At 40.4% G+C, this 26,521-nt stretch overlaps 1 protein-coding gene across 2 annotated transcripts in view; it reads right to left on the bottom strand.

Annotated features, from left to right (window-relative positions):
• Positions 1-26,521, bottom strand: part of CFAP410 (cilia and flagella associated protein 410) — a 51,425-nt gene that overhangs the window by 6,619 nt on the left and 18,285 nt on the right. For both annotated transcript variants that reach the window (XM_075284857.1, XM_075284858.1), the window contains 3 exons: positions 22,909-23,138; positions 5,225-5,399; positions 859-955 (listed from right to left, as the gene is read on the bottom strand). In XM_075284857.1, the coding sequence (XP_075140958.1) occupies positions 859-955; positions 5,225-5,399; positions 22,909-23,138 (502 nt within the window). The remainder of the gene's footprint in view (positions 1-858; positions 956-5,224; positions 5,400-22,908; positions 23,139-26,521) is intronic.

Below are 26,521 nucleotides of genomic sequence, written 5' to 3'. Positions count from 1 at the left end.
ATTTGAATAAAAAGTGATCAAAGCAATAACATTTCCCGAAAATGGTAGAACTAAAAAGTACACCCGGCCCCGCAAAAAAAGACGCCCTATGCATCCCCGTACACCTATGTATGAAAAAGTTACGGCCGTCGGAATATGGCGACTTTTAGAAAAAAAATTTTTTAACACAGTTTTGGAATTTTTTTTAGGGGTCAAAATGTAAATAAAACCATATAAATTTGGTATCCCTGGAACCGTACCGAAACACAGAATACAGGGGACATGTCATTTTGGCTGCACAGTGAACGCCGTAAAACCAAAGCCCGTAAGAAAGTCGCAGAAATGCATTTTTTCTTCAAATCCACCCCATTCTGAATTTTTTTCCTGCTTCCCAGTACATTATATAGAATAATTAATGGTGGCATCATGAAGAAAAAATTGTCCCGCAAAAATTAAGACCTCATATGACTCTGGGAGCGGAGAAATAAAAAAGTTATGGGGTTTAGAAGGAGGGGAGTCAAAAACGAAAAACGAAAATCAAAAAATGCCATCGGCGGGAAGGGGTTAAAGGAGCTGTCCCAGAAATTATTCTTAACTATGCAAAGTGGGACCTCCACTGTTCATTAGAATGGGGGTTCCAAGTCACCAGTTCTTCCTCACTGCATTGTCATGGTAAAGAGGGTTTTGAATTGAGTAGTGGTCACAGATGTGAATTACTGCTGCATTCAATGCGTATGAGTCTGATGGAAACATACATGTAGAACATAATACCTTACTTAAGCATACAGATAAGGAATTTAGATTGTGAGCCCTACCTGGGACAGTGAGTGATGGCAAGGTTTGTAAAACACTGCAGAAGTAAAATAAAACAAATAATACCTTTCTCTTTTTGTTACCACAGAGCTCCACTGGTGATGGGAATGATGAGAACTTGTCCCTTGGAAGTGGTTTCATGCCCAGTTGCTCACGAATTTTGCTTAAAAAAAAAAAAAAAAAAGAAAAAAGGAAGCAATACTATTACTACCAGTCAGTGGAGAGGAAATTGGAAACATGAAAGTTGATTCTGAACACAGTTTTATCATTTATAAAATTATAGAAAATGATAGCGCTTTTACTTTTCAAATGTCCATAAACCATAATCAAAACTAATAAAACAAGCAAAATACATTGAAGGCGACCTTGAATTCCAATTTTCTCTCTTCACACGCATTCAGTACTGCTGAACAGCTAGTGAGAAGGATGCAATACAGCAGTATTAAATTTTTATAAGCATCCTGCACTGCTGAGAAGCATAATGGATGCTATTAGTTTACTGATATAAAGTTGCAGAATGAACCATAATGGTACAAACCCCTTCTGTGCGAGGACAGTGCACAGATTCTTAACAGCTTCCCACCTCGCCTACAGATTCCATCATACCACATGGTGGGTCGAAGGTACTGAAGCCAACCCCGCTGGTTTAAGACTTTCAGTGTATCAGTTAGGAAATGCACATGGCCTGCTGACTAAAACTTCTTTCTGCACATAATACACTCGGGCTGCAGTCAATTATATAATAATCATCCCAAAAAATGATTTTATACAGAGGATCAGAAAATGTATCAGCAATCTAGGAAGCGCGCACACATTTTCTACACCATTTAGAACACTAGTATTGTAAGGATGAACTTCATTCCTTTAGTTTCTATATTCCATATTTCTATTAGGTGACAGACAGTAAATGAAATCACCGGATGGATAAGATCAGATGTCTTCTCGCTCTCCAAGAGAAGAAACATATGTAGCACACTGCTGTCAAATACATAGCTGAAGGTTGATGAGGATATTATCACGGTTTCCCTGCTCCATGCTGCTTTTTAACCTTCTAATTGCCAAACTTTTCTGTAATAGAATCAAAAAAGGCAGTAAATGTGCCAGCATCCCCCTCAATCCCTACCATATGTACAAACCCAGAAGCCAGGAGTGAGCGGGGAGAAGGAAACAATTGGTAGCACTAACCTTTTAGATTCTACAGTTTTTAGCCATTGAGGAATCTAAGATGTTCAGCAACTGTACTGTCACCCCTAGTGAACCCCTGCAATGCAATTAATTGGTGGCAATGTGTTCCCTCTACAGAAGCTTAATAGAATCAGCCTAAGGCTTTCAGTCTAATAATGGCAGGTATAACACATTGAAGTATAGGGTATTGGAGTCTGATCTGCACTACTAAAAGAAAATTAAAGAAAAATTAAAATTAAAAAAAAGAAAGAAAAATTAAAATAAAAATTAAAAGAAAAAGTTTCAAAAAACGTATTAAATAAAAAAACGCAGCAAATGAAATTTTACCCATTAAGGGTGCATGCACACTACGTATACTGAGCTTATTCTTAACGTAAAACACGTTCAGAATCAGCGGCGTATAAAGCAGCTCCATTCATTTCTATGGGAGCCGGCATACGAGCGCTCCCCATAGAAATGAATGGGCTGCTTCTTTCACTCCGAGCAGTCCCATTGAAGTGAATGGGAAGTGCCGGCGTGTACAGCAAGCTCTGCTCATGCCGAGCCATACACACAGCGCTTCCCATTCACTTCAATGGGACTGCTAGGAGTGAAAGAAGCAGCCCATTCATTTCTATGGGGAGCGCTCGTATGCCAGCTCCCATAGAAATGAATGGAGCTGCTTTATACGCCGCTGATTCTGAACGTGTTTTACGTTAAGAATAAGCTTCAATATACGTAACGTGCATGCACCCTAAAATTGCTTTTATGCAGAAAGTAAAAAAAAACAAACAAAAAAAAACAACTAATGGAGCATCAAAAAGACGCCTGGGGCATTATCATACAGGCCCAAAGCCTTATGGTAGCAGGAGCAGCCTGTTGCCATACAGGCCCAAAGCCTGTGCTAGCAGTAACAGGCTATTACTACTACCACAGGCTTTGGGCCTATATGGTAATATCCCAGACCACGTGACGTCTGGGATATTACCATATGGGCCTGAAGCCAGCTAGGATTAATAGAACTGTTTATTATTTTCTCTCGCCTCCCCTGGGGCTCCGATTATTATACTCAGGGGTCTGAAAAGAAGCCCCCCCCCCCCCCCCCTGCTCATCTTCTCCCGCGGCTGCTTCTGCGTCTGAGCATAGGGGGCGTAATGCCACCGCCTGTGCTGAGACACAGTAAGGGCTCATTCACACGTGGGCAAAGGGGTGGATTTTGACAGCGGATTTCGCTTCAAAATCTGCCCCTTTACAATGGTGGTCTATGCAGACCGCTTCTTTTTTCCGCTAGCGGCGGGCTGCTGCTAGCGGAGAAAAGAAGCGACATGTCCTATCTTCAGGCAGAAGCCGCGGCGCGCTGGACCGCAGCTTCCGCCTAGCAGCAGCACCCTCCTATGTCGGCTCAATCATTTGAGCCAACATAAGAGGGGAAAGCCGCGATGGTCGCGGCAGGGGGGTTTTGACCAGATAGAGACGCGGCTCGCCGCGGCTCTCTCTGTGTCAAAACCCGCACGGACGGTTCACATGTGAACTGACACTAAGAAGTCATCGACACGCTGGGTGCGGGCCTGAGCTAACATGGCCACATCACCCAGCGTGTAATTTAGCCAGGAGAGGGGGCCGGGACTGGATCGGAGGCCCGCTGCAGCTGAGTCAATATGGTCAAGTCAATTACCGTATTGACTCGAGTGGTAATTGAACTGGTCCGCAGTAAAAGACATCTGTGGGAGGCCGCTGGAACAGCGCTGCTGCCAATAGGTGGTTGGTGAGGCAGCGCTGTCTCCAGGGCCGCCTTAAGATGTTTCCAAGGCAGAGAAGATGCTCTGGAAACATCTTAGGGCGGTCCGCTGATCCAGTGGCCTCCCACAGATGTCTTTCACCGCGGACCAGTCATGTGGCATTTTCAGTTACCGTATTGACGCGAGTATAAGCAGAGGCGCACTTTTTCAGCACAAAAACTGTACTGAAAAACTCGGCTTATACTCGAATATATGTTGTTTTTAAGTATTTACGATGCAACTGTGTCAGCAGTTCCTGCAAGATGAAGGCATTGAAGCTATGGACTGGCCTGCTCATTCCCCAGACCTCAATCCGATTGAGCATATCTGGGACATCATGTCTCACTCAATCCATCGTCACGTTGCACCACAGACTGTCCAGGAGTTGGCAGATGCTTTAGGGTCCATACACATGGAGGAAAATGGTGCTTTATTTAGCGCTGAATTTTCAGCGCTGAAAAAAAAAGCCTCGCATTGATTTCAATGGGTTCCTCTAGCTTTTTTTTTCCACCAGCAGAATTTTCCATGCTGAAAAAAAAAGCGCCTTGTTTATCTGTTTATTGTACATTTGTTTGTAAATATTGGTCTGAAAGTGGCCAACCCCTTTAACCCTTCCTCTAAAACCGTTTACTTTTAGATTTTTTTTTTTATTAATATAGTTAAAAAAAACAAAAAACAAACCACAAAGCAGATGGGGCACAGATTAAGAGGTGGTGAGCACAGATGGGGCTCAGCGAAAATGTGTTTGTTACAGCTGGGGTACAGTGATGAGGTGGAGCACACAGAAGATAGGGCAGAGAGGAGGTGAATACAGATGTAAGCAATGGAGAGGAAATCCACTAATAAGACGCAGTAAAAGTAGTAGTAGTGAATTGCAACTAACGCAATTAACACCCGCTCTTTATGCCTCACAAAGCCCAATAGAAGTTATCTGAGAGCTAATTAGCTACCTAGAGAAATGTACTTTTATGTTACAGAGTGAGAAGGGGTTAAAGTGTAACTAAACCTCCGTACAACCTTTGATTTTCTGGCAGTATTTGTGCCATTAATAAATGAAATACTTCTTTAACAAATGTAGCATCCTTTATGCAAACCCCTGCATCTCTTTATTCTTTCCCATGACTCTGTGCTGAGAGCTGTATCCTGCTTTCACTAGATGTACAGGTGTACGGCTCTAGTATAATACAGACGGAACTTCTAGCTATATCATATACTGATAAAAACATAGCGAGGATAAGGAGCAGATGTAGCTGCATATTTATATGTCATATGACTGTTATGGTGACATCTCTGGAAGTTTAATAGTTCAGTCTTTCTAGGTATTATAAAGTCTGATAATATGGCTGTTTAGAGAAAGGTTGAAGAGATGGGATAGGCCTGGGATAAACTCTGCTTTAAGCTAAGGCTCGAAGTAGCGGCCCGCAGTTAATAGAGCCCTTGACTTTTGACTCAAATTCATCATTAAATGGAAATTATAATTAAGAACTCACTTGGTTTCTTCCATGCTGAAGTTTAGCAAGTCATTCTCAGACTCAGTAGACACTTCTGCACAAGTATTTTCTGTTGTGGACCCTGGAGAACCATTTTCTGTACTCAAGATTGCAGTTGGAGCTGTTATTTCTTCCCCTTCTGTCATTGCAAGTGAAACTTCTTCTGCTGTAACAGCTGCCAAAAAAAGACATATGTAAACACATAAAACAACTTGTCTGAATTCTGTAAATTTTTTCTCTTTGCTTTTGGTAACTTTGCTGTTGATTACAGATGCACAAGTGGTGTTTGGTAATTCAATGACAATCACCAGTGTGCTTACTGGGGTCAGTATAAGGCCCTATTCACATGTCAGTGTTTTGCATTACTGAGTGCCAAAAACAGAAGTGGAAATCACATAGAGATATGATCCTAATTTATAGCGCCCCCCCCCCCTCCCTTAACACTCAGAAAATGACTTCTTAGCCAAACATTGGAGAAGATGAGTCACTGCTGTAGCAAGTGACTGCTATCTATATGAATGGGACAAAACCGCAATAGCAGTTGCTACTAAACTGTGTTCTGAAAAAAGACAGTGTGTAAGCGGCCATTTTTCTTGTGGCTGCGGGTATGCGCAGTCTGCTCTGCCCGAGGCCTAGAACTTTGAACCCAGCTCCGGAAGAAGACACGCAGAGAGGCCATTTCTGAAGAAGAAGGAGGAGGCCCTGGAGATTTCTCTTGCAGCATTGGGGACGCCCCTAGTGCTGTTTGAGCACTGGGGACCACCCATACTGCTGCGAGAGAACTCATTTGTATACAGACAAAAAACAGGATTTCTACGGAACGGCGGCACGGAGAAGACATCTAAAGGTAGGAGAAGAATAGCCCTTCTTAAGGCTATTCCTTCTTGTGATCAAGAAAAAATGTAATTTTAATGATAGAATCCCGTTAAAGGCAGTCCATCATCTCCCCTAATAATATGTGACAGCCATCATTGCATTATAGAGCACATTACAGTGATATACAACATACCTTTGTTATGTATGACACTTTTAGAGCTTTGGAAAAAAACTACTTTGAAGTCTTATGCAAATGCCTTCAGCCCTGGGAGCACTTCTCTGCTGCTTAAGGAGGCTGGGTCATGTTATAACAGTAAGAGGGTCGACTTTCACTGCATAGAGTGGCATAGGCAGCAGATGGTAGGGGTTTGAGCGGCAAGAGCAGTGCTCCAGGGATCTCAAGACCGGCCCCGGTGTGCCAATTGTTTCAGCTTCATAAGACTTCAAAGCTGTTTTCCTGCAAGTGAGATACATAAAGGATAACAAAGGTATATTCTTTAAAGTCAAATAAGCTTGTGGGAGATGGCAAACTCCCTATAAGCACCAGTGGTCTCCTGCCAATTTTTCTTAAGATCCTAGGATTCTGCTGATGTACTGTATGGGCACATCAATGATACAACCTCATTGCTAATCTGCCGTACTAATTGGCAGCAGTGCTGAGGGGAAAGACTAATGCTGTGTCATTTACTTATCTCTAGGAAAACCCTTTCAATCCTTTTTATTAAGCACTAGCTTCTGCCCCTGACTGTCTAAGGCTGCATTCACACGGAGTAAACGCTGGCGTTTTTTGTGTGTTTTTTGCACATAGCGCCGCGTTTACGCCGCGTAGCGTCGCGTTAACGCCGCGTTAACGCCGGGCAACGCCACCGCTAAATAGCGCGGCGTTAACGCGGCGTATACGCGGCGTTAACGCGACGCTACGCGGCGTAAACGCGGCGCTATGTGCAAAAAACACACAAAAAACGCCAGCGTTTACTCCGTGTGAATGCAGCCTAAGGGTTGTTGCTGTTGATGATCTGCCTATATTCAGCAAATTGCTGGCGTCGATGGTTTGCCTGCTCCTGCATTTTGGCAGCTCGCAAGCTGTCCTGCTGCTGACCTTGTTCTTCACACCGTGCCTGTGATTGTTCCAGTATCTCAGCAGCTCGCTGGGACGTCATATAATGAGCATGTTGTTGGTGTTGATGATCCACCTGCTCCAGCGTTTCTGCAGCTGTCAAGCTGGCCTGCCGCTGAACGTGTTCCTTGCGCTATGCCCGTGATTTTTTCTGGCATCTCAGCAGGTCGCTGGGATGCCATATAATGAGTGTGTTGTTGGCGTTGATGATCCGCATGCTCTGGCGTTTTGGCAGCTCTCAAGCTGTCCTGCCGCTGAACTTGTTACTTGCACTGTGCCTGTGATTGTTCTGGCATCTCAGCACCTCACTGGAATGTCATACAATGAGCATGTTGTTGGTCTTGATGATCCGTCTGCTCCAGCGTTAGTGCAGCTGTCAAGTTGGCCTGCCGCTGAACGTGTTCATTGCGCTGTGTCCGTGATTGTTCCGGCATCGCAGCAGCTCGCTGCGACGCCATATAATGCATGTGTGGTTGGCGTTGATGATCCTCCTCAGCTGCACTTGAGGAGAACTCTGTTGACTTCTGGTTTCCTTCATAGTTGTCGGTGTTTGCGACAAATTAGATTCTCTTTTTCCAGGCATGTTGAAAATTGGCAAACTGCCAATTTGGATTAAAGGTGTTTACCCATGTCACTTTGTCTGCACTGGAGCAGATCACATAATATGCAAATGTATATACACATTGAGGGTTAGTGTGTGTTTACACAGAGAGATAAGAGCCCTGGCTTTCTCAGAAGGTGAGATAAGAGCACTGTAATATAGTATGTGAACAAAAATTCATAACAGTCATAAAGTCATGTCATTTACCGGGATAAAAAGTAGCCTATATGTTAATCGAGGTTACGATCTATCCATGTGCCAAATTTAATTCAAATCCGTTCAGCTGTTTTTGCGTAATTGAGGAACAAACTAAAATTTCACTTTCATTTCATTCACTTTCATTTCATTCATTCATTTCACATTTATAATATTAGTAGCATAGGATAGGAAGGATACTTCACTTGTGCAATGGTCACAAATCTATGGAGTTTTGCCACTTGTAAAAAAATTAAAATACCTCGAATAATCACCACTTACACTTTCTCCAGAATGTTCTCATGACAACAGTGGTGCTCATTTCGGATGCTCCCACAGTATCGGATAGAGTGACAGCTCTATCAGCAGTTTTACCTTTCACAGCTGGCAGAGTTTTCTGGTTTTCATCTACAATGTGTCAGAACATCTATGGGGGAAAGTAACTTCTTCCCACATATTAACAGATAACCTTTTCAAGCAGCATCAAGTGATCCTTTAGAACACAAAACTTTACAATTTTTTATCTCTTTCTAAAAGTCTTGGTTAGTCAGAGCGGTGGGTAAACTAATACTAATACCGTATCTGTCTCCACTTCTGCTATGAGCATTGTATTCTGCAGAATAATTATTCTAAAACAATACAATACAAACGTCACATAATAGCAGATAAGATATAAATAGCAGAATGTCAGGTTTTGAATTCCACATTTGGACATTGCTTTCTTTTTTATTTGCCAAATATTTATTGGGTTTTTTTTTGTCATAGAAGACAGAACTGGTATGTTAATTATTTAGGTTTTATGTAGCGGAAAATTAGAATAACAGAATAAAGATGCAAATGCATTCCGTTTTACCTTTGTAATGTAACACTATGTCAGACAATACTCCTTTCCACTCTGTTACATAATGGTATTAAATAATTCCACTTTGCGCCATTTACATCATTACTTTAATACCGTAGAATAAAAGACTACGGTGTTCCTTGTCGATGTAGGATCTGCAACGAGGGGCAAAGTAACCTTGTACAGATATTTTCACTGTAATTGTAAGACCAAATAGTATCAGGATTAGGGAGACCAAAACATTAATGGAGGACTTGATATAATATATTTTCCTTGATATGGATGCATTGTTATATGTGTCCATGTAAAATGGGTCTACAGCACTGAAAAATTCCCTCCTGATCGTGTTAGTGAATTGGAGAGTTGTTTAAAAAATATATTATATATATATATATAATATATATATATATATATATATATATATATATATATATATATATATATATAATTTTAATTTATTTTTACTTTTACTATTTTTTCTTTTTATACTCACCTTTCCCCAGTATCTGGAGAAAGCCAGAATAGTACGATCTATATCCTCCCAGAATTTTTCTTTATGTAAATTAGTAGTGACGTCTTAAATGTCTGTATTAAAGGGATTCTATCATTGGAAAAAGTGCTTTTGAGCACTTTGAGCACTCAGTTCAAAGCTCATATGCGATACTGTGCATTTCCGAGTGGCCATTTTGGTGTAGTTCTCTCGAGAACTGAGGAGGAGGACAGTCAGAGGAAAATGAGTATACGGGGAGGAAGAGGGTAGATGGAGCACAAGCAGTAGAGGGGCAATATTAAAGGTATGACGTGGGGGTGCTTGGAGGCCTTGTGGAACGCCCAGGGTGCTGTAGTAGGTTAATTAGCATAAAGAAATAAAGCGGTGTAAAAAGAAATGGCAGGGACAACAGAAGAGGTAAAGGTAGTAGTAGAATAGCTTTTTTTTAAAGGCTATTCAGACATATGTTTAGCTCAAAAGCACTTTTTCCTATGAAAGAATCCCTTTACAGGGGCTCTATCATGCTGCTACTACTACTGCGCATGCACCCGCGCCATTTTTTTTAAATCAAAGATAGTTTGCGAGCACCGAAGGTAGACGGGACCCGAGGACATCACTGGAAGAGGAGGCGTGGCTGAAGATGATGTTGGACCCTGAATGCCCGCCCACTGTACACGATAGATAAGATTAACACTCTTTTTTAGTGTTTTATTTTAAAAGGGGGGGTGTAATATAACTTTAGCAGTGCCTGAATAGCCTTTTTAAAGGGCTCTAACAGCATAATTTTGCTGATAGAGTCCTTTTAAAGAGGACTTCATGAAAGTGCAGAAAGCAGACTGAATATATAGAACTGAAAAATCTAGTAACTCATTGTGGATATTTAAAGCAAGCTGCGCCACAACTAGCTGAAAGTTATCTCTCCAAGGCTACCATAAAGATGAACACGCGCTGAAAGGTTATACAGTGGGTCTTGAAAGTTCACATTTACAACCACAAAATGTATCCCAATAAAGTATATGACAAGTTCCTCAAGGACGCAAAAGTTTATTGCACATACACTAGTTTGTGGAAATCAGCCAATACAGTACATAAATTTATTGGGCCTTCCAGTCCACAATGGGTTTTAGTATAGATCTGGGGCCTATCTCTTGTAGTTGTAACATTCCCCATTCTTCTACAAGATTTAGGAGCACATATTTGGGAATTTGTGAGCACTCAGCAAAATGGCTTAGACGCAGGCACACACTAATGTTCAGTTAAGATGCTTAAAACATATAGATCTTCCTTCATCTCTTTTCTCTCCAGCAACCCTAAAAGGCTTTTTGAAACTTTTCACTCCTTACTCACACCCAAAGTGCAGACGCCATTCACAGACCTTAGTGCAGATTACCTGGCCACTTATTTCCATGATAAAATTGATAAGATCCATCAGGAAATAACTGCCCAATCCCCCGGTGGCATTGATTCCCACACCAACCATAGCAATGATCCCCTCATCAACCGCACTTCAGACTGTCCATTCTCATCTTTTGAACCTGTTACAGAAGAGGAAGTCTCTCAGCTACTTTCTTAATCTCGCCCTACAACCTGCAGTAGTGACCCCTTCCCCTCACACCTTCTCCAATCTCTGTTGCCTGCTGTCACGACTTACCTTACTAAAATATTTAACCTCTCTCTCTCTCCTGGAATTTTCCCATCCTCTTTTCAAGCATGCTGTTATAACCCCGTTATTGAAAAAACCCTCCCTGGACCCGTCCTGTGCTGATAACTATCGACCAGTCTCTAATCTCCCCTTCATCTCTGAAATCTTGGAACGCCTGGTCTATTCTCGCTTAATCCGCTATCTCTCTGCTTGACCCCTTACAATCTGGTTTCCACGCTCTGCACTCTACTGAAACGGCCCTCACAAAAGACTCCAATGATCTCCTAATGGCTAAATCTAATGGTGACTTCTCTCTTCTTATTCTTCTGGATCTCTCTGCAGCTTTTGACACTGTTTGAACATCAACTTCTCCTCACTATGCTCTGCTCAGTCGGCCTCAACGACACTGCGCTCTCCTGGTTCTCCTCTTATCTCTCAGACCGCACTTTCAGTGTATCATTTGCAGGCTCTGTTTCTTCCACTCTTTTCCTTGCTGTTGGGGTTCCTCAGGGCTCGGTCCTAGGCCACCTGCTCTTCTCTCTACACAGCCCCCATTGGACATATCATCACCAGATTTGGCTTCCGGTACCATCTTTATGCTGATGACACCCAATTATACACATCTTCCCATGACATCACCCCTGCACTAATACAGAACACCAGCGACTGTCTTTCTGCTGACTCAAATATCATGTCTTCGCTCTATCTGAAACTAAATCTATCTAAGGCTCCATTCACACAGAGTAACGCCAGGCATCATTTGTGTGTAATTTGTCTGTCTTTTACGGCCGTCATAAAACGTTTACATAGAGATCTATAGGAAAAGAAGTCCGTAATTTACGGCCGTCATTTACGGCCGTCATTGTAATGATGGCCGTAAATGATGGCCGTAAATTACAGACGTCTTTTCCTATAGAACTCTATGTAAACGTTTTATGACGGCCGTAAAAGACACACAAATTACACACAAATGACGCCTGGCGTTACTCTGTGTGAATAGAGCCTAAGACTGAACTACTACTGTTTCCACCATCTAAAAGATCTGTCCCGGATAAATCCATTGCAGTCTCTGGCCTTACTATAACTCCTAGGCAGTATGCCCGCTGCCTCGATCATGTTTGATGCAGACCTTACCTTCACTCCCCATATTGAATCACTTGCACGCTCATGTCACCTCCACCTCAAAAACATCTTCAGAATACGCCCTTTCCTTACCAGAGATACATTAAAGACACTTATTGTCTCTCTGATTCATTCTCGCCTTGACTACTTTAACTCCTTACTAATCGGTCTTCCCCTTACTAATCTCTCCCCTCTACAATCTATTCTGAATGCAGTGGCCAGGCTCATCTATCAGGCTAGACGCTACAGCGATGCCTCTGGTCTGTGCCAGTCACTACATTGGCTGCCTATTCATTATAGAATAAAATATAAAGTTATCACCCTCATCTACAAGACTCTCCATAATGCTGCACCTCCCTACATTTCCTCCCTCATCTCTGTCCACTGCCTAATCCGTGTTCTCTGTTCACTCAATGACCTAACACTTACATCCTCTATTATCAGAACTTCCCATGCTCGTATACGAGACTTCTCCCGAGCTGCACCACTTCTCTGGAATGCTCTACCCCAGACAATCAGATTAACTCCCAATTTCTACAGCTTCAAGCGCAAATTAAAGACACATCTTTTCAGACAGGCCTATCACAATTCTTAATGTAAACCCTTCTGTACAGTCATTAGAATCTCCAAAATTTAACTCTCCTCTGTTCCAGATCCCACATTACCCCACGATGTGATGCCATTTCAGGCTAACTCTATATGTCCAAGCACCATCCACATGTTAAAGGACATGACTGGTGACGGCTCAAAGTTTTATGTTTGTGTGATGACAGTAACCTCTATTACAAAATTGTGTGACCACTGTATAAGCAATACCACCCCTGCTACCTCTTGTGTCACCCCCTCTAACTCATAGATTGTAAGCTCTTGCGAGCAGGGCCCTCAGTCCCATTGTGTGAAATGACTTTTCTTGTAATGTATCTTTCTGTCTGTATTTGAACCCTACTAATTGTAGCTCCTGATGCACAAATCCTGAACTAATGTCTCTTCCAAAGGTAGTCTGGAAATCTAGAGTGGTTAGATAACATTTATGTACTAAATGCTTTAAACACTAGAGGGTCCTAGTCTGTGGAACAGAATTATTATGCATTGTATGGGTGCATGAACACTACGGAACGCCGGGCGTGTATGAGAGCCGTACACGCCGGCGTTACAGCAGGGCTGCCGAACACTTCCCATTCACTTCAATGGGAGCGCTCGTAAACGCCGCTGTTACGAGCGCTCCCATTGAAGTGAATGGGAAGTGTTCGGCAGTCTGCTGTAATGCCGGCGTGTACGGCTCTCATACACGCCCGGCGTTACTCAGTGTGCATGCACCCTATTTCAGTTTTCTGGCACATAGGATATGCAAAAGGGGTAGTGCCACCATGGGCCATGGTGACTATCCCCACCAGATTTATAATCATTTACTTCAGTTTACTAAAATATATTATGTAATCTACACCAGCAGCCCAGCACAGGCTGACCTTGATTTATGATGAGGCCTGAGCAGGAGATAAAAAGTAATAAAATTCCCCTATCTGAGCCTGTTATTTAATGCCGTGGATGATAGCCTGCAGACATATGGTACCCACTGATTGCACAATAACTCTGGTTTAGATTAAACATTGTATAATTTTAGGGCACTGAAGGGTTTTGCCAGGATCTGAAGCTGTGACATTAGAGACATGGCTTGTCATCTCAGTGAGGTTGGCAAACGCTACCTCACTAATAACATCAGGTTGTGGTTAAATGGGGAACAGAAGCTGATTCAAGGCGAGTGGAATAGTATAATACATCAAGGGCACTGGTGGGCGATTAACCCCCCCACCCCCAAAAAAAACCCCCAAAAACTAAAAAAACAAAAAAACTAAATTGTCCACCCATGCGGTTAACCATTGCAATTTTGTGGACGTCCATTATTTCAGTTCAATTATTGCAGTATTCAGATCTTCTACCTGCAGTTTTTTCAGACTGAACACATGTGAACCAGAACTACTATTATTACAATCGAGGGTGTCTTCAAACCCCGGAGTATATTTAGTGGAGGCCCAAGGGAGGTGAGTAAACATAATAGTGTTTCTCACCTCCCCAGGCTCCATCACGGGTCTCTTCCTGCCCCCTCAATAACGACGTGGACCGCTTAGGCTTGTGGTTAGGTCTCTGAGGTCATGTGGGATTGTAACACATGGATGACAGGGGTGCAACACTCTGTGACCCACATGACCACTGATGCCCAATCAAAGGCTTCAGCTGTCTCAATGTCTTTCAGGAGGCTGGAAGAAGCCTTAAGAGAACAAAGACTTTCATAAGAGGCCAGGTTAAAATGCTCTTTTAAATGTCTAGCCTTATCCATGGGGACCAAATCTGTAGGAATTTTGAGTGCTTGTCTAATATGATGGATGAGAGTTTCTTGTTAAAAGGGGTTCTCCCATCTCAGCCTTTCAGCCAGGTTGCATGCAGTGTCTGCTTCTCACTTCCTGTATTTCTCTCCCTCCCTCCTGCTGAACGGGACAAACAACACTTCTGCAGGTCAGATAATCTGCATATTCTTGTACAGAACAGACTCCATGTTAGACTCTGCTTTATCAGCAAACTGCAATTATCTGAACGAATTGTCCTGCCGGTACTGAGTAAGTGACATCACTTGTTCTATCTCCCAGGTACATGCAGAATTTCTAGAGCAATATTTAGAAAAAAAGCTTCAATTTACATAATCTAGCAGTATAGATAGGATCCTTGAGATGGGACAACCCCTTTAATTATATACCAGTTTATCCTTCTCTTAACCTCAACAAAGTATAAAGTGTGCATCTTCCAAGCAGTGGCTATTATTTGCCAAGTTTCTAGGGGGAACAAAATCAAATGTGTTAATTTAATAGTGCCGACCATGGATGGCAAACCCTTAGTCAGAGCCTCTTTACTTTGGTGAGGAACAACCATATGTGAAGCATGGAGAGGCATCCCCTATAATTATTTCTAGTATAGATAGCTACTGCATGGTCTATCCTAATGGGTACAAGATACCATCAAAATAGAACTTTTAGGCTGAAGTCCCAAGTTGTGAAAATACAGAGTTTTTTTGTTGCAGATTTTGCTGGGTTTTTTTTTACGCCAAAGTGAGGAGTGGATTGAGCAGAAGGGAAATAGCTTCCTAGATAGTTCCCATTCCTTCCGTAGTCACTACTAGATTTAGCTCAAAAAGGCAAAACAAAAAAGCAGTTTTTCCACAACATGGGACCTCTGCCTAAAGAAGGTTTCCAACACAAGAGGGATTTGTAGTTACACTTGCATTTCATCTCTAAAATCGGGGGCCACTGTTTGTCAGCATGGGTAGAGACCAAGATTGCCTCCCATTTAGAAATGTAGGAGAGTGGAGTACAGTAGGACAAATTAACAAAATTAGAATAGATTTGTGAAAGGAGTCCTTTGTCAGCATGGCATGTCAAGGAAAAGGATTCAAAATTTGTAAGTTTAAAGGGGTATTCCCACCTCACATACTCTGCAGTCTTTACTGCTGTAAAATCTTCTTTCTTCCTGGTTTCTTGCATCATTTGGTGGGCGGGGTTTCACATGCAACCTGCCATTTAGCTCCGCCCCCAAATTCATGTGTAGCTCCACCCACCCATATTGGGCTATGAAGTACAGGCAGCAGCAACTCCATTCTGTGTTACATACAGAGACTGCCTGTCTCTGCCATAATGAACACAATTGAATTAGCTAGCCTGATAACTGGGAGAACAGAAAAAATGAAAGCAGCTCCTCTCCTCTATCTGAGTGCAGGACCTAGGTCACATGGTGTAGACACAGGAATAGCTAGAAACACAGGCTGGCTCCCCTGCACTTAGCCCCTCCTCCCTGACAGCAGCAGATACATCACTTGACTCATGAGCAGCTAAGTCAGGGCTGTGGCCATAAAAAAATGAATAAAGTAAGATAGTGGACAAACAAAGCAGTTTTACTGAAGCAGTGTATTTAAGAAAAGTCTTACATCCACATTAACAAGCAGTATAGATAGGATCCTTGTGATGGGACAACCCCTTTAAGGGGGAGCTATTATTCCTAAGAAGGACAGAGACAAAGTGTCTTTGTTGTATGTAGTGGTATTATTCCAAATAAAGTTATAAAGCCTTTGTAGGGAAGTGAAGGAAGAAAGACCTGAAAATGAGAGAAGGTCCAATTAATGAAAGCCAGAGGGGGCCTTGTTTACAGGCGAAACTTAGGGATTCTTGTAATGAATAATAGGAGTAAATGAGGAAATAAAAACTGAGCAGGAATGACTTGTAAGTCTCAGTACGCCTATGTAGGCACACACTCTCCCTAATGTGTATAATTATCCCCTGACCCTGGTCTATAGTCTCTCACTCTGCCAAATCAGTATCCCTGCGCTATGCTGAGGAGGTCCAAAAGACCGAAACAGCGCTGTCCATAGCTGGGAATCTGTTCCTTTTGGAATAGAAATACTAATTTGGCAATAAACTCCGCATCATGTCAGTAGGCTTTTTAACTGAGTCATGCATGATGTTAAGGGGGTTGTCCCTAGAGGGCAGCATACAGAGGCACTGTTCTCCTAATTACATCCTGGAGAATAGATTTGCATATTTTTTTACCCTAAATATTTTACTGAATTCCAAATTCTATGGGAATGTTTAGGTGTATGAAATGGAGGTCTACGGTGAGCCGGATTGGTGGGTCTTCTGTTGAGATGAAGAAGGCTAACTGAGCAATTTGGGATGTTTTATACATTTCATCATATTCAGGACTCCCCGGACTGCTTTTCATTTGTAGAGAGTGGAGCGTGCTATCCATGAGATGGTTTGTAACAACTGCATGATACTTCCCAGTAATGGGAACAGCAGGGCTCACAAATAATAAAGTACATTTGCCAAGGAGGTAATTTTAATCAAATTCACCCTCCCTATCAAGTATATATAAACAGCGACTCCAGCTTTCCAGGAGGGCTCTAAATTTACAAAAAGATGTAGGTAATTCTAAGAACAAATGATGGCATAGCAGTTGGTTAGTACAGCAGACATTTTCTGAAGGAACTAGTAGGAATGGGACATCCTATAGCAGTGTCATGTTTAGTCACTGACCTACACGCTATCAGGGTGGGTCTATAGAGATTGTATGGCTGTATGCTTGATTGTATGTGCCGTTTGTAATGATGTAGCTCCCACACCGAAACTGAAAACTCAGAAAGGAAGTCAATATACTTTTAGCCATACAGTGTAGGTTAATATCTTTATTTAAAGGGGTTCTATCATTGGGAAAACTCTTTTTTTAACTAAGCATATATTTGCATAGCCTTTAGAAAGGCTATTCCAGACATACCTTTAATTTGTTAATCCCCTCAGCCGTTTTTGAATTAGCCCGCTTTTATTAATATGCTATTTATCCGCCTCGCAGCATCGGACGTTCAGTGAGTACTGTGTTTTGTATGTACACAAAGGGAGGTGAGAGCAGGGAAAGCTGAGGAGTCAGCAGCACCACCAACCTTCCTGCTCTCACCTCACCCTGTGTGCACACAAAACACAGTGCTCACTGAACTTCTGGTGGTCCAAGGTTTCTTTCATTTTAACCCGTTTGGCCATTTTGATTTTTTTTTCCTTTTCAGTGTTTGCAGTATGGGAAAAATATTTTTATATGTTGGTAAACCAGTCATTTTTGGACCTGGGGAAGAATAAATTTATTTATTTAATTTATTTATTTATTATTTGAGATTTAGGGAAAGGGGAATGGTTTGAATTTTTATATACTTCAATAACTATATAGATAAGACAGGCCTGGGAGACCTCATAAGGCTCCTGCCTTGTCATGATGAACGGAAGGCTCTTGCCGAATGGGATCCCTACCGGAAGAGGAATAGGAGAAGAGGAGATGCCGCAACTACGGTGATTTCAAAGCTACTGAGCGGCTGCCATATTTAAAAATCCAACTTCCTTTGTAATTGTATGGCAGATGTCAGGAAAGAGTTAAACACAGTGCAATGCTGCTCCAATTTCTCTCTCATATGTCATGCAAACACAGTTGAGGGGTAGAAAACGAATACATGTTTATCCATTTCATCAAGGTTTTAAAAATTTTCATGAATTTCTTCACAAAAAACACTGGGCTGCATGAGGGGATTCCTGTGTTCTTCACATAGAATGCGTACTATAAAACACCCTTAATTCTGTTTTGCTGAAAGGTCATATCCAAAGGTTGACGACCCCTGCTCTTGTCTATCACTGAAACTGTATTTCATACTGTTGTATTTTATAGGGCTTGCGTGCCACTTTGATGTCTACATGACTAAAGGATTATTTTTTACTAGTCTTCGATTCTGAACATGGTTGCTATTCTGCAAAGAAAAGGGATACTTTTTCTTTTGTTTAACATAAAAGTGCAATATTATGTGATTTTTTTGCACTAATTTTAAGATCTTACTAAAGTATGGTAAAATGGTGATTATTTTATTTATTTATTTTATTTATTAAGTAAGTATAAACTCACAATACGGAAAACAAACATAAATAAGGATTACTATAATGTTATTGCACACAGTGTATATCAGGAAAATACATAGCACTGCACTGTATAGCTTATGCCAATAAAATAACCATGCAACATACAAAAATACACAAATATAGTACACTGCTGCCACCTACAGGCTGTAAAGTTTTTAATGTCGAGAAGAAGTACAACATAAAATACAATATAAATATTGAGAGAATTGTACTGACCTAAAGAATGTCATTTCTACTGTATGACAAATGTAAAAATTAATGAATAAAAGACAATGTCAGAATTGCTGTGTTTTGTTAAACTCACCCACAAAAAAATTAATACTTTGTATACTTTAAGGTCACATGCTCCTCTCAAAATGGTAGATTTTGTTTGACCAAAAAAACTACATTTATCATCCTCACAAAAGCAAGAATGAAAAAAAAAAAAAAACGTCATTGATATGGCATAAAAGTAGTTAAATGTAAATAAAGCTATATATATCATATTTTTTGGACTATAAGACGCACTTTTCCCCCCCAAATTTGGGGGGAAATGAGTGTGCGTCTTATAGTCCGAATGTGGACTAAGGGGGGGGGGGGGGGCGGAAGAGTGGAATTGCAGCATCGCCGCAGGCCCTGGCACCTGTGCCGGCGTCTAAAACCCTCCCCGGCATCCACTCTTCTATTACAGCGGATGTCGGGTCTGTAAGAATAATGGTGGCCGCTCTGCTGCAGAGCGGTCGCCATAGCAACCGGGTTTCTGCTATACATGGAGGCCCGAAGGTAATGCCCGCAATCAGAATGCATTCTAATTGCGGGCATAAAAACGTAACCCCCCCTCCCTCCACCCAAAGCGTAAAATACCACCCAGGGCCAGTCTCCACCGGCCCCATACCTTTAAAGTTGCAGGCCGGCTCCTGCATACTGAAGGCTCCCAGGCCTGTCATAGCGATATTACTAAGTGCCAAACCGCCGGGTTTTTTCACTGTTTTGCCTCCGATTTAAATAATAGGTGATCTAAGCAATAGACATTTCCCAAAATGGTATAACTAAAAATTACATCTGGCCCCACAAAAAAATGCTCTATGCTTCCCCGTACAGTTGCAGGGTCACCTGTCAATGTGGCCTTGCAGCTGTTGCAAAACTACAAATCCCATACATTAAATATTTTACCATTTTTTCCCTCCCATTTTTCCTCCTCTAAAACCTAGGTGTGTCTTATAGTCCGAAAAATACGGTACATTGGGTATCAATGTAATTGTATTGACCATATGTATAGTATCATCTTATGGGGCTGGAACGCTCAAAAAAAAAAAAAAAAACCCAGGGATACATGCTCTTCCTCAAGAAAATAGGAGTCAGAATCACCACAGGACTTGATATGACAGAACTTTTATTACAAGGATGACTAGGATAACGCGTTTCGGGGTATCACACACCACGGAGGGTACAGCCAGTCCTCAGATCATGATCACTTGTAGCTTTCAGAATACAATCCGTTTACTGTTTGGATCTGAGGAAGGGGGTGCACTTTCTGTAGTACGTGATACCCTGAAACGTGCTATCCTAGTCATTGTTATAATAAAAGTACTGTTATATCAATCTTCAAGTAATATTTCGCTCAAACCAGGGAAAGATCAGAGAAACGTCCAAGTGTATAAAATTTAACTTTTATCCATCTTCATAAAAAAATGGTAACCTTTTTATAAAGATGTATAAAAGTCAAATTTTATATACTTGGACGTCTCTCGGATCTTTCCCTGGTTTGAGCGGAATTTTACTTGAAGATTGTTACCCTAAACTGGCTGAAGTCCGCACAGTGTTCCTTGTCTCCCGGGGTCCAAGACATTATATAATCCATATGGTGAGCTAAAAATAATTTTTATTTGTTATATCAAGTCTTATGGAGACTGTGACTACTATTTTCCAGAGGAGGAGAGCATATCCATGTTTTTTTGTTTGTTTGTTTTTTAGCTTTCCAGCCCCATTAAATGAAACTGTGCATTACCTACAACTCTGGTGGTTTCCAGTTAGCCGGGTGCCAGTGGACACTGCCCTATATACATCTGTGAGATGTATTCCCTTTCAGTAGTTGTGGCTTATCACTAAAAAACATCTTATTGGTTCCACACAAGGAGCGCTTCTTTCTTGTCTTTTTTCTCTTATAGTATCTCTATTGACAAGATGTAGATCACTGATCTTGCGTATGAAAAGGTTTTAAACGTAAAACCAAGAAACAATGCTGATCTGTCTAATTGCCGATTGACTCCCTAAAACCACAAATAAAAAGTGATCAAAAAAAATTGTATGAACCTCAAAATAGTACCGATGAAAACTACAGCTCGGCAAAAAATAAGCCCTCACCCAGATCTAGTGACTAAAAATTAAAAAGTTATGGCTTTCAGAAAATGTGATACAAGTACATGAATTTTTAAGATTTTTTTTTTATTGTGTATAGAATTAACACATATAAAAAAAAAAACTATATAAAAGTTTTGCATCACCATCTGACTCAGATATTAAAATTAACATGTTACTAATACTACAAGGATAATACTGTAAAAATTAAACACAAAAACAATGCTAACATTTCAGATTTTTGTCACTTTGTACTAAAACAATGTGATAAGAAAGTTTTATGAACAAAAGAGTACTGATGAAAATTTCAACACATCCTGCAAAAAAAACCTTGAATAGCTTTGTCAAGGGAAAAACAAAAATGTCATGGCCCTCTAAATAGCAGGGAGAATCCCAAGGCAATAAGCAGTTCATCCGGCTTGGCTGGACAGAGCTGGACAGATTCCTAGAGACAGCTATTTGATCCCATGAGCCCAAACAAATTCCCTTCAAAATCTGTAAAAGGGGTTATTGCAGAGTTTGAGGAAAACAGCCTGTCTCTGAGGGGGTTACACCCCCCCCCCTCATGTCTGAGGAGTTATTACATATCTCGATGAGAACTGCTAGGTTATCCTAGAGTTTGTGTCTGAACGGGTATTACAGACGTGAAGGACAATCGCTTGAATCTGAGGAGCTATTGCAGATTTTGAAGGGAATTATTTGTATCTGATCGATTACGTTAGTTTGCTTTGAAGACAAGGCTTAGGGGGCGTTCACACTACCGTTAGTGACCGTTAGTGTCGGTAGCTATTGTCCGTTACGAGATTTTAGCAACGAACACTAGCTGAGCAATCAGAAATCCATTAAAATTTCCATTCATTTCAGTTTTTTGTTTTGATTTTTTTAAACGGACACCTTCTTTGGTAGTGTGAACCCTTCCTTACTGGAAACACACTTGTGTATAGAAAAAATTTCATTCCATTTCATTTTTTTTAATTTTCATTCATCTATTTTCAGCATTCAGTCATTTTACCTTAAGATAAACTCTTAAATTCTTTGTATTTCTTTATTTTTTATGTTTATGTCTTTTTGTAAATTCTTTTTTTTTCTTTATTTTATGTTAAACAAGACAGGATCACAAACTCATTTACCTTCTGAGATCAAAGCATGGAGTGGTCAATGATACATGTGAATCCTAACTACAGCAACGAAACAGCACAAGTCTCTAAAAACATACGACAAAATCTCAGTTTCTTTCAAGCTTATGGCTGACTCTCAATTTTAATATCGATATTCATGTTTTTTTTATAAAGTGTGTTGGACCATGGAGACATCATACTTTGAGGCAGGCTTCCTTACCCTACCACCCAACTACTGGCCATATTGAAGAAATGGTGGATGATAATTTGCAGCAGGTAGGATAAGGTGCAAAGATTATATCAGACTCCAGCGCACGACTCATGTTTATGGTGAAAATCAAAATCACGATTTTTTGAAATTGTGACTTATTTGATTACTTGCACAGCCCTAACAAGAAGAAATATGGTCAGGCGGCACTAGGCTGCTTGTATAAGGTTTAGCTTTATATGTAGCTATGAGCTTTGATCGCATCACAGACATTCCCTGTGACATGATCAAAGGGTGCCGCTCTCTTTGATTTTCACATTCAAAGGGCTAAGCTGCAGAAATAAGCAGTTCCTCTATTCTCTGTTGATAGAGAAGGACTGCAGCTATGTATTACAATAGTAGTACCAACAAGATCAGCGGGACCAGTGTGCTTTGTCGCATCCGTTATGTATACAGTTTGGTGGGCTTGAGACCAATTTTTTGATCTCAGAAAAATCCTTTAAATTGACCGATATATCCTTTACATTGCACAATGAGAAAAAAAAAAGCATCTTGTGAACAATAACCAATAAAGTGCATTATAGTAAGGTTGCTTACAAAGTAGCATATATTTGAAAACTGCTAGTGAAATCCCAAAAGGTTTGGTTGGGGGGAAATAAAAAAAAAAATGTAAGAGAGTCAGGAGAACCAACTTCCCCAGGTTTCTTACCTTGGTTGTCTAGTTTCTGAAGATTAGGAAGGTTTCGCAGCACAGTCATTCTATATTTATGCGGGTCTGGGTTGCAGCAGGGATTCTCTGACAGCCACAATATTTTAAGCCTTGGAAGATGTTTCAGGTAGTAAAGTTCAGTTAGGTTGGAAATGCTATTTTTCCTTAGATATAATTCAGTCAGGTTTTGACAGTGGCTTATTGGTTCCAAAGTGAAAATGCTATTTGCACTGAAAAGAGGAACAAGTCTCCAATTAAAGTGATATACATGTATGCCAAACGTACTACTTTCTCATCCATACCATGACACCAGTTACGTACATTAAGTGAACAGATTAGGATTTATGCACTGCCTTAACATTATAAGATCTCACCCAAATCTAAAAGAAATTGTAAATGAGAAACAATGACCATGAAAAATTAGTCTTCGACTCCTTGGGGACATATGCAAGTCAGAGTTAAATATTGGCATTATTGCAATTTATGGCACAACATGGGCTCAGCTTCTGCGCCTGTACCAATAGTAAAAGGTGTCAGCGGTAACATAGTGCGACCTGGCGAATTTGATAGAGTGAAGGGGCATGAGTATTGCAGTGTATTATGTAAGCTTTCAAAGAATAGCACATATAAGCCCTTTAGTGGGACAACTAAATAGTGGGAATGAAAATAAGTACGGTATATAGAAGTTTAAAACAGTAAAACAATAAATAAATAAAATTTGCCTTTTTTAATGTTAAATATTATATATTTACAATATTCTCTAGCAGACATGGGGTTAACACTCTACTGACATCATAGTCTTATATTTTGGGTGCATGGGTGCGGTTAGAGTAGACCATTTTAGAAATCTCCTTACATAGCTACAAGATGGAAGGTAACACCCACTCTCATGAATATAAATGAGTAAGAAATACACATGTCTGGGTCTGTCTTTGGGAAGACCAGGGGAAGACCAGGAGGTCTGTCTTTGGGAACACCAGGGTGGGTGGTCCAGGCAGATGGACATCCATGGACGTCGTAACCAGCCCAAGTCCACCAACCAGATGACAAGCATGAACCAAGCTGTAACTACAAGATATCCAGATGATTTAACTTCTCTGAAGATGTAAGCTATTGACAATTGACTGATATTTGTGTTATTTGGACATTTTCCCTGTTCCTGTGTTTTCCTTCAAGATATTAATAAACCTCTACACTGATTTATAACAAGCTGACTTCTTCCTATCGTGGACAAGGCCAGGTCCGGATATTTAACAGTGGACACAAGTCTCACCGGCAAATACAAGATATTTAACAGTGGCGAGCCAGCCTTCCTCCGTTACTTCATGGCTATTTAACAGTGGCGAGCCCAGCACGGTTGGTTTTTTCCTGTTTTTCTCGTTCCGTTCACTTACAATTAAGGGGGAAGAGAGGAGTATTTTGCAAGTTGTATGAATTGCAAGCTTCAGGAAGACTTCGAAAAAGAACTTATATTGGTGAGATACAGATGACTGTTGTACGTGTTATATGATACGGAAGCCTGTGTGAGGAAAGCCTTTGAGGAAACACAGAAGGACCACAAGTACCAGACGTACTGAGACGTTCTGATGACAGGGACCAACTGTTCCAAGGACAAGCTAAAGGTGAAGCTTTCCACAGTGGTGAGTAAAGATTTTACTTTTAAAGTATGGAAAAATTAGAGTCATTGTCTAAAAAGTGTAACTTTGAGTATAAAGTTTTGTCTAGTGACAATTTAGCGAGTATATGGCAAGATTTGTATACACAATGTGAGCAGGCAAATTCTAAGATTGAAAATAGAATTTGTTCTACAAAAGAGAAGCAGGTATTTAGGAATATTGCTTCTTTGGTAAAGATTTTTAATGACGTGGTAACAGAGAAGAAATTAAGCAATAGTATGCATAAATCTGTTCAGACAGATAATGAGAAATCTCAATATGTTGACAAAGAGCACCACGTGGCAGTAATGGCCATAGATGGTGAGGAACAAATGATACAAGAAACTAAATTGAAATTAAAATCTCAGGAATATTTGATCAATCTGAGTAAAGCCATTCTCACATATGATGTAAAGATCCATGTGTGTAGAAACTCAGAAATTTTTGAAAGCCATGCAGAGAAATTTGATCTAAATATTGAACAGAGAAATAAACTGTTTAAATTATGGCTTCCTATTGATTTTACAGAACGTTTATCTGCAAAAAATGTCTTATGATAATGAGTCAAATGTATGGTTAAAAGACAGTGATGTGGATAGATTAAAGAAATTAATCTGGTGCACTAGAGGTGACAGCATGCCAACACCTGATATACTGAATGAGATAAAGATTGGCAGAAAAGAATGTACATATGCATTCATGTCTAAATTTGAGAGAACATACAAAACTGTCATTCAAAAGGTGAACTCTTCATCTATGGTGAAAAGTTTTGTTAAAAAGTTCAAATTCTTGGATGCAGTCACCCTTGCCAGTGCGTCAGATAAGAAGACTTTATTTGAAGCTGCTAGTTTATTGGACATGGCCAGAAGACATCAGAAACATATGTCAAATGTAAACCGAGTATGTCCAAAGCAAAAAGCAAAGCCTATTAAGAGACATCTGTCAAATCAGGTTAAAGTGTCCCCTATTTATAGGAGGGAAAGTGACGAAATCTATGAGAAACGTAGGAAATTACATGTTGCATATAAACCATATGCCATGCAAGAAAATCCACAAATTGAAATTCCATTATTAACTGAAATTAAAGAATTGCAGCCAGCCAAATCTATTGAGTATCTGCAAAAGAATGTATCTGGGAATGTACCAGTTGTTTCCAAAATGTCAGATCTTCCCAGTAACCAAGAGGAATTTGAGCTACCTAATATTTTTAGGAAAAGGGCAAGCTTGGCATTCTCTAATGACCTGGTGGAGTTATTGTGGGATGTGATTGACAGGAAGGTCAGGGGTCGAGTTTAAAAGTATCTCTGAAGGAATGACTGTCTATTGAGTATTTACTTATGTACTATCTGGCTATGTAAAGAGAAATCCCTTTTACATGAGGAGAAGTCCAATGATCAGGTATAACCCACATGATTATGTGATAATGTTTGTAAAATAATCCTAATTATGCTATTGTGAATAATACTATGGATCATAATCATAATATACACACACACAGGAGGAGAGTCTGATGTGTGGTGACAGATTTTTGTCATAGTCCACTCTCTGGATGCAGAGAGAGGAGGAACATGTTATGTACAATATATGAATATATGACATGTATATGAATATATGTACAATATATGAATATGATCAAATAGTATTAGGAATCCATAAAGTTATTAAACTTTCCATTGGTTAAAATCAATATTGTATTAATTTGGTTTTTGCTAAAGTTTATCTATTTTTCAGATCAGAAATGTCATACATGGAAAATGGATCAGTTCAATCAGTGATGTCCATTCATTCATTCATCATTCTTTCCTTCTAGCTAAAAGAATGCATGGAGTGTCTAACTATTAATGAGTAAACAAATTATCGTGGTGTGACTAATAACAATGCATGATAAAGTGATATAAGTCCTAACTTACCTTAAGCATGTTTGTCAATAGTTTCATGTAAAGTCCATGTTTTTAGGA

This window comes from Leptodactylus fuscus, chromosome 8 (assembly GCF_031893055.1).
Source record: "Leptodactylus fuscus isolate aLepFus1 chromosome 8, aLepFus1.hap2, whole genome shotgun sequence".
Classification (NCBI taxonomy): domain Eukaryota; kingdom Metazoa; phylum Chordata; class Amphibia; order Anura; family Leptodactylidae; genus Leptodactylus; species Leptodactylus fuscus.
Note: the sequence above shows the minus strand (reverse complement) of the source record. Positions and strands in the feature narration are given on the sequence as shown.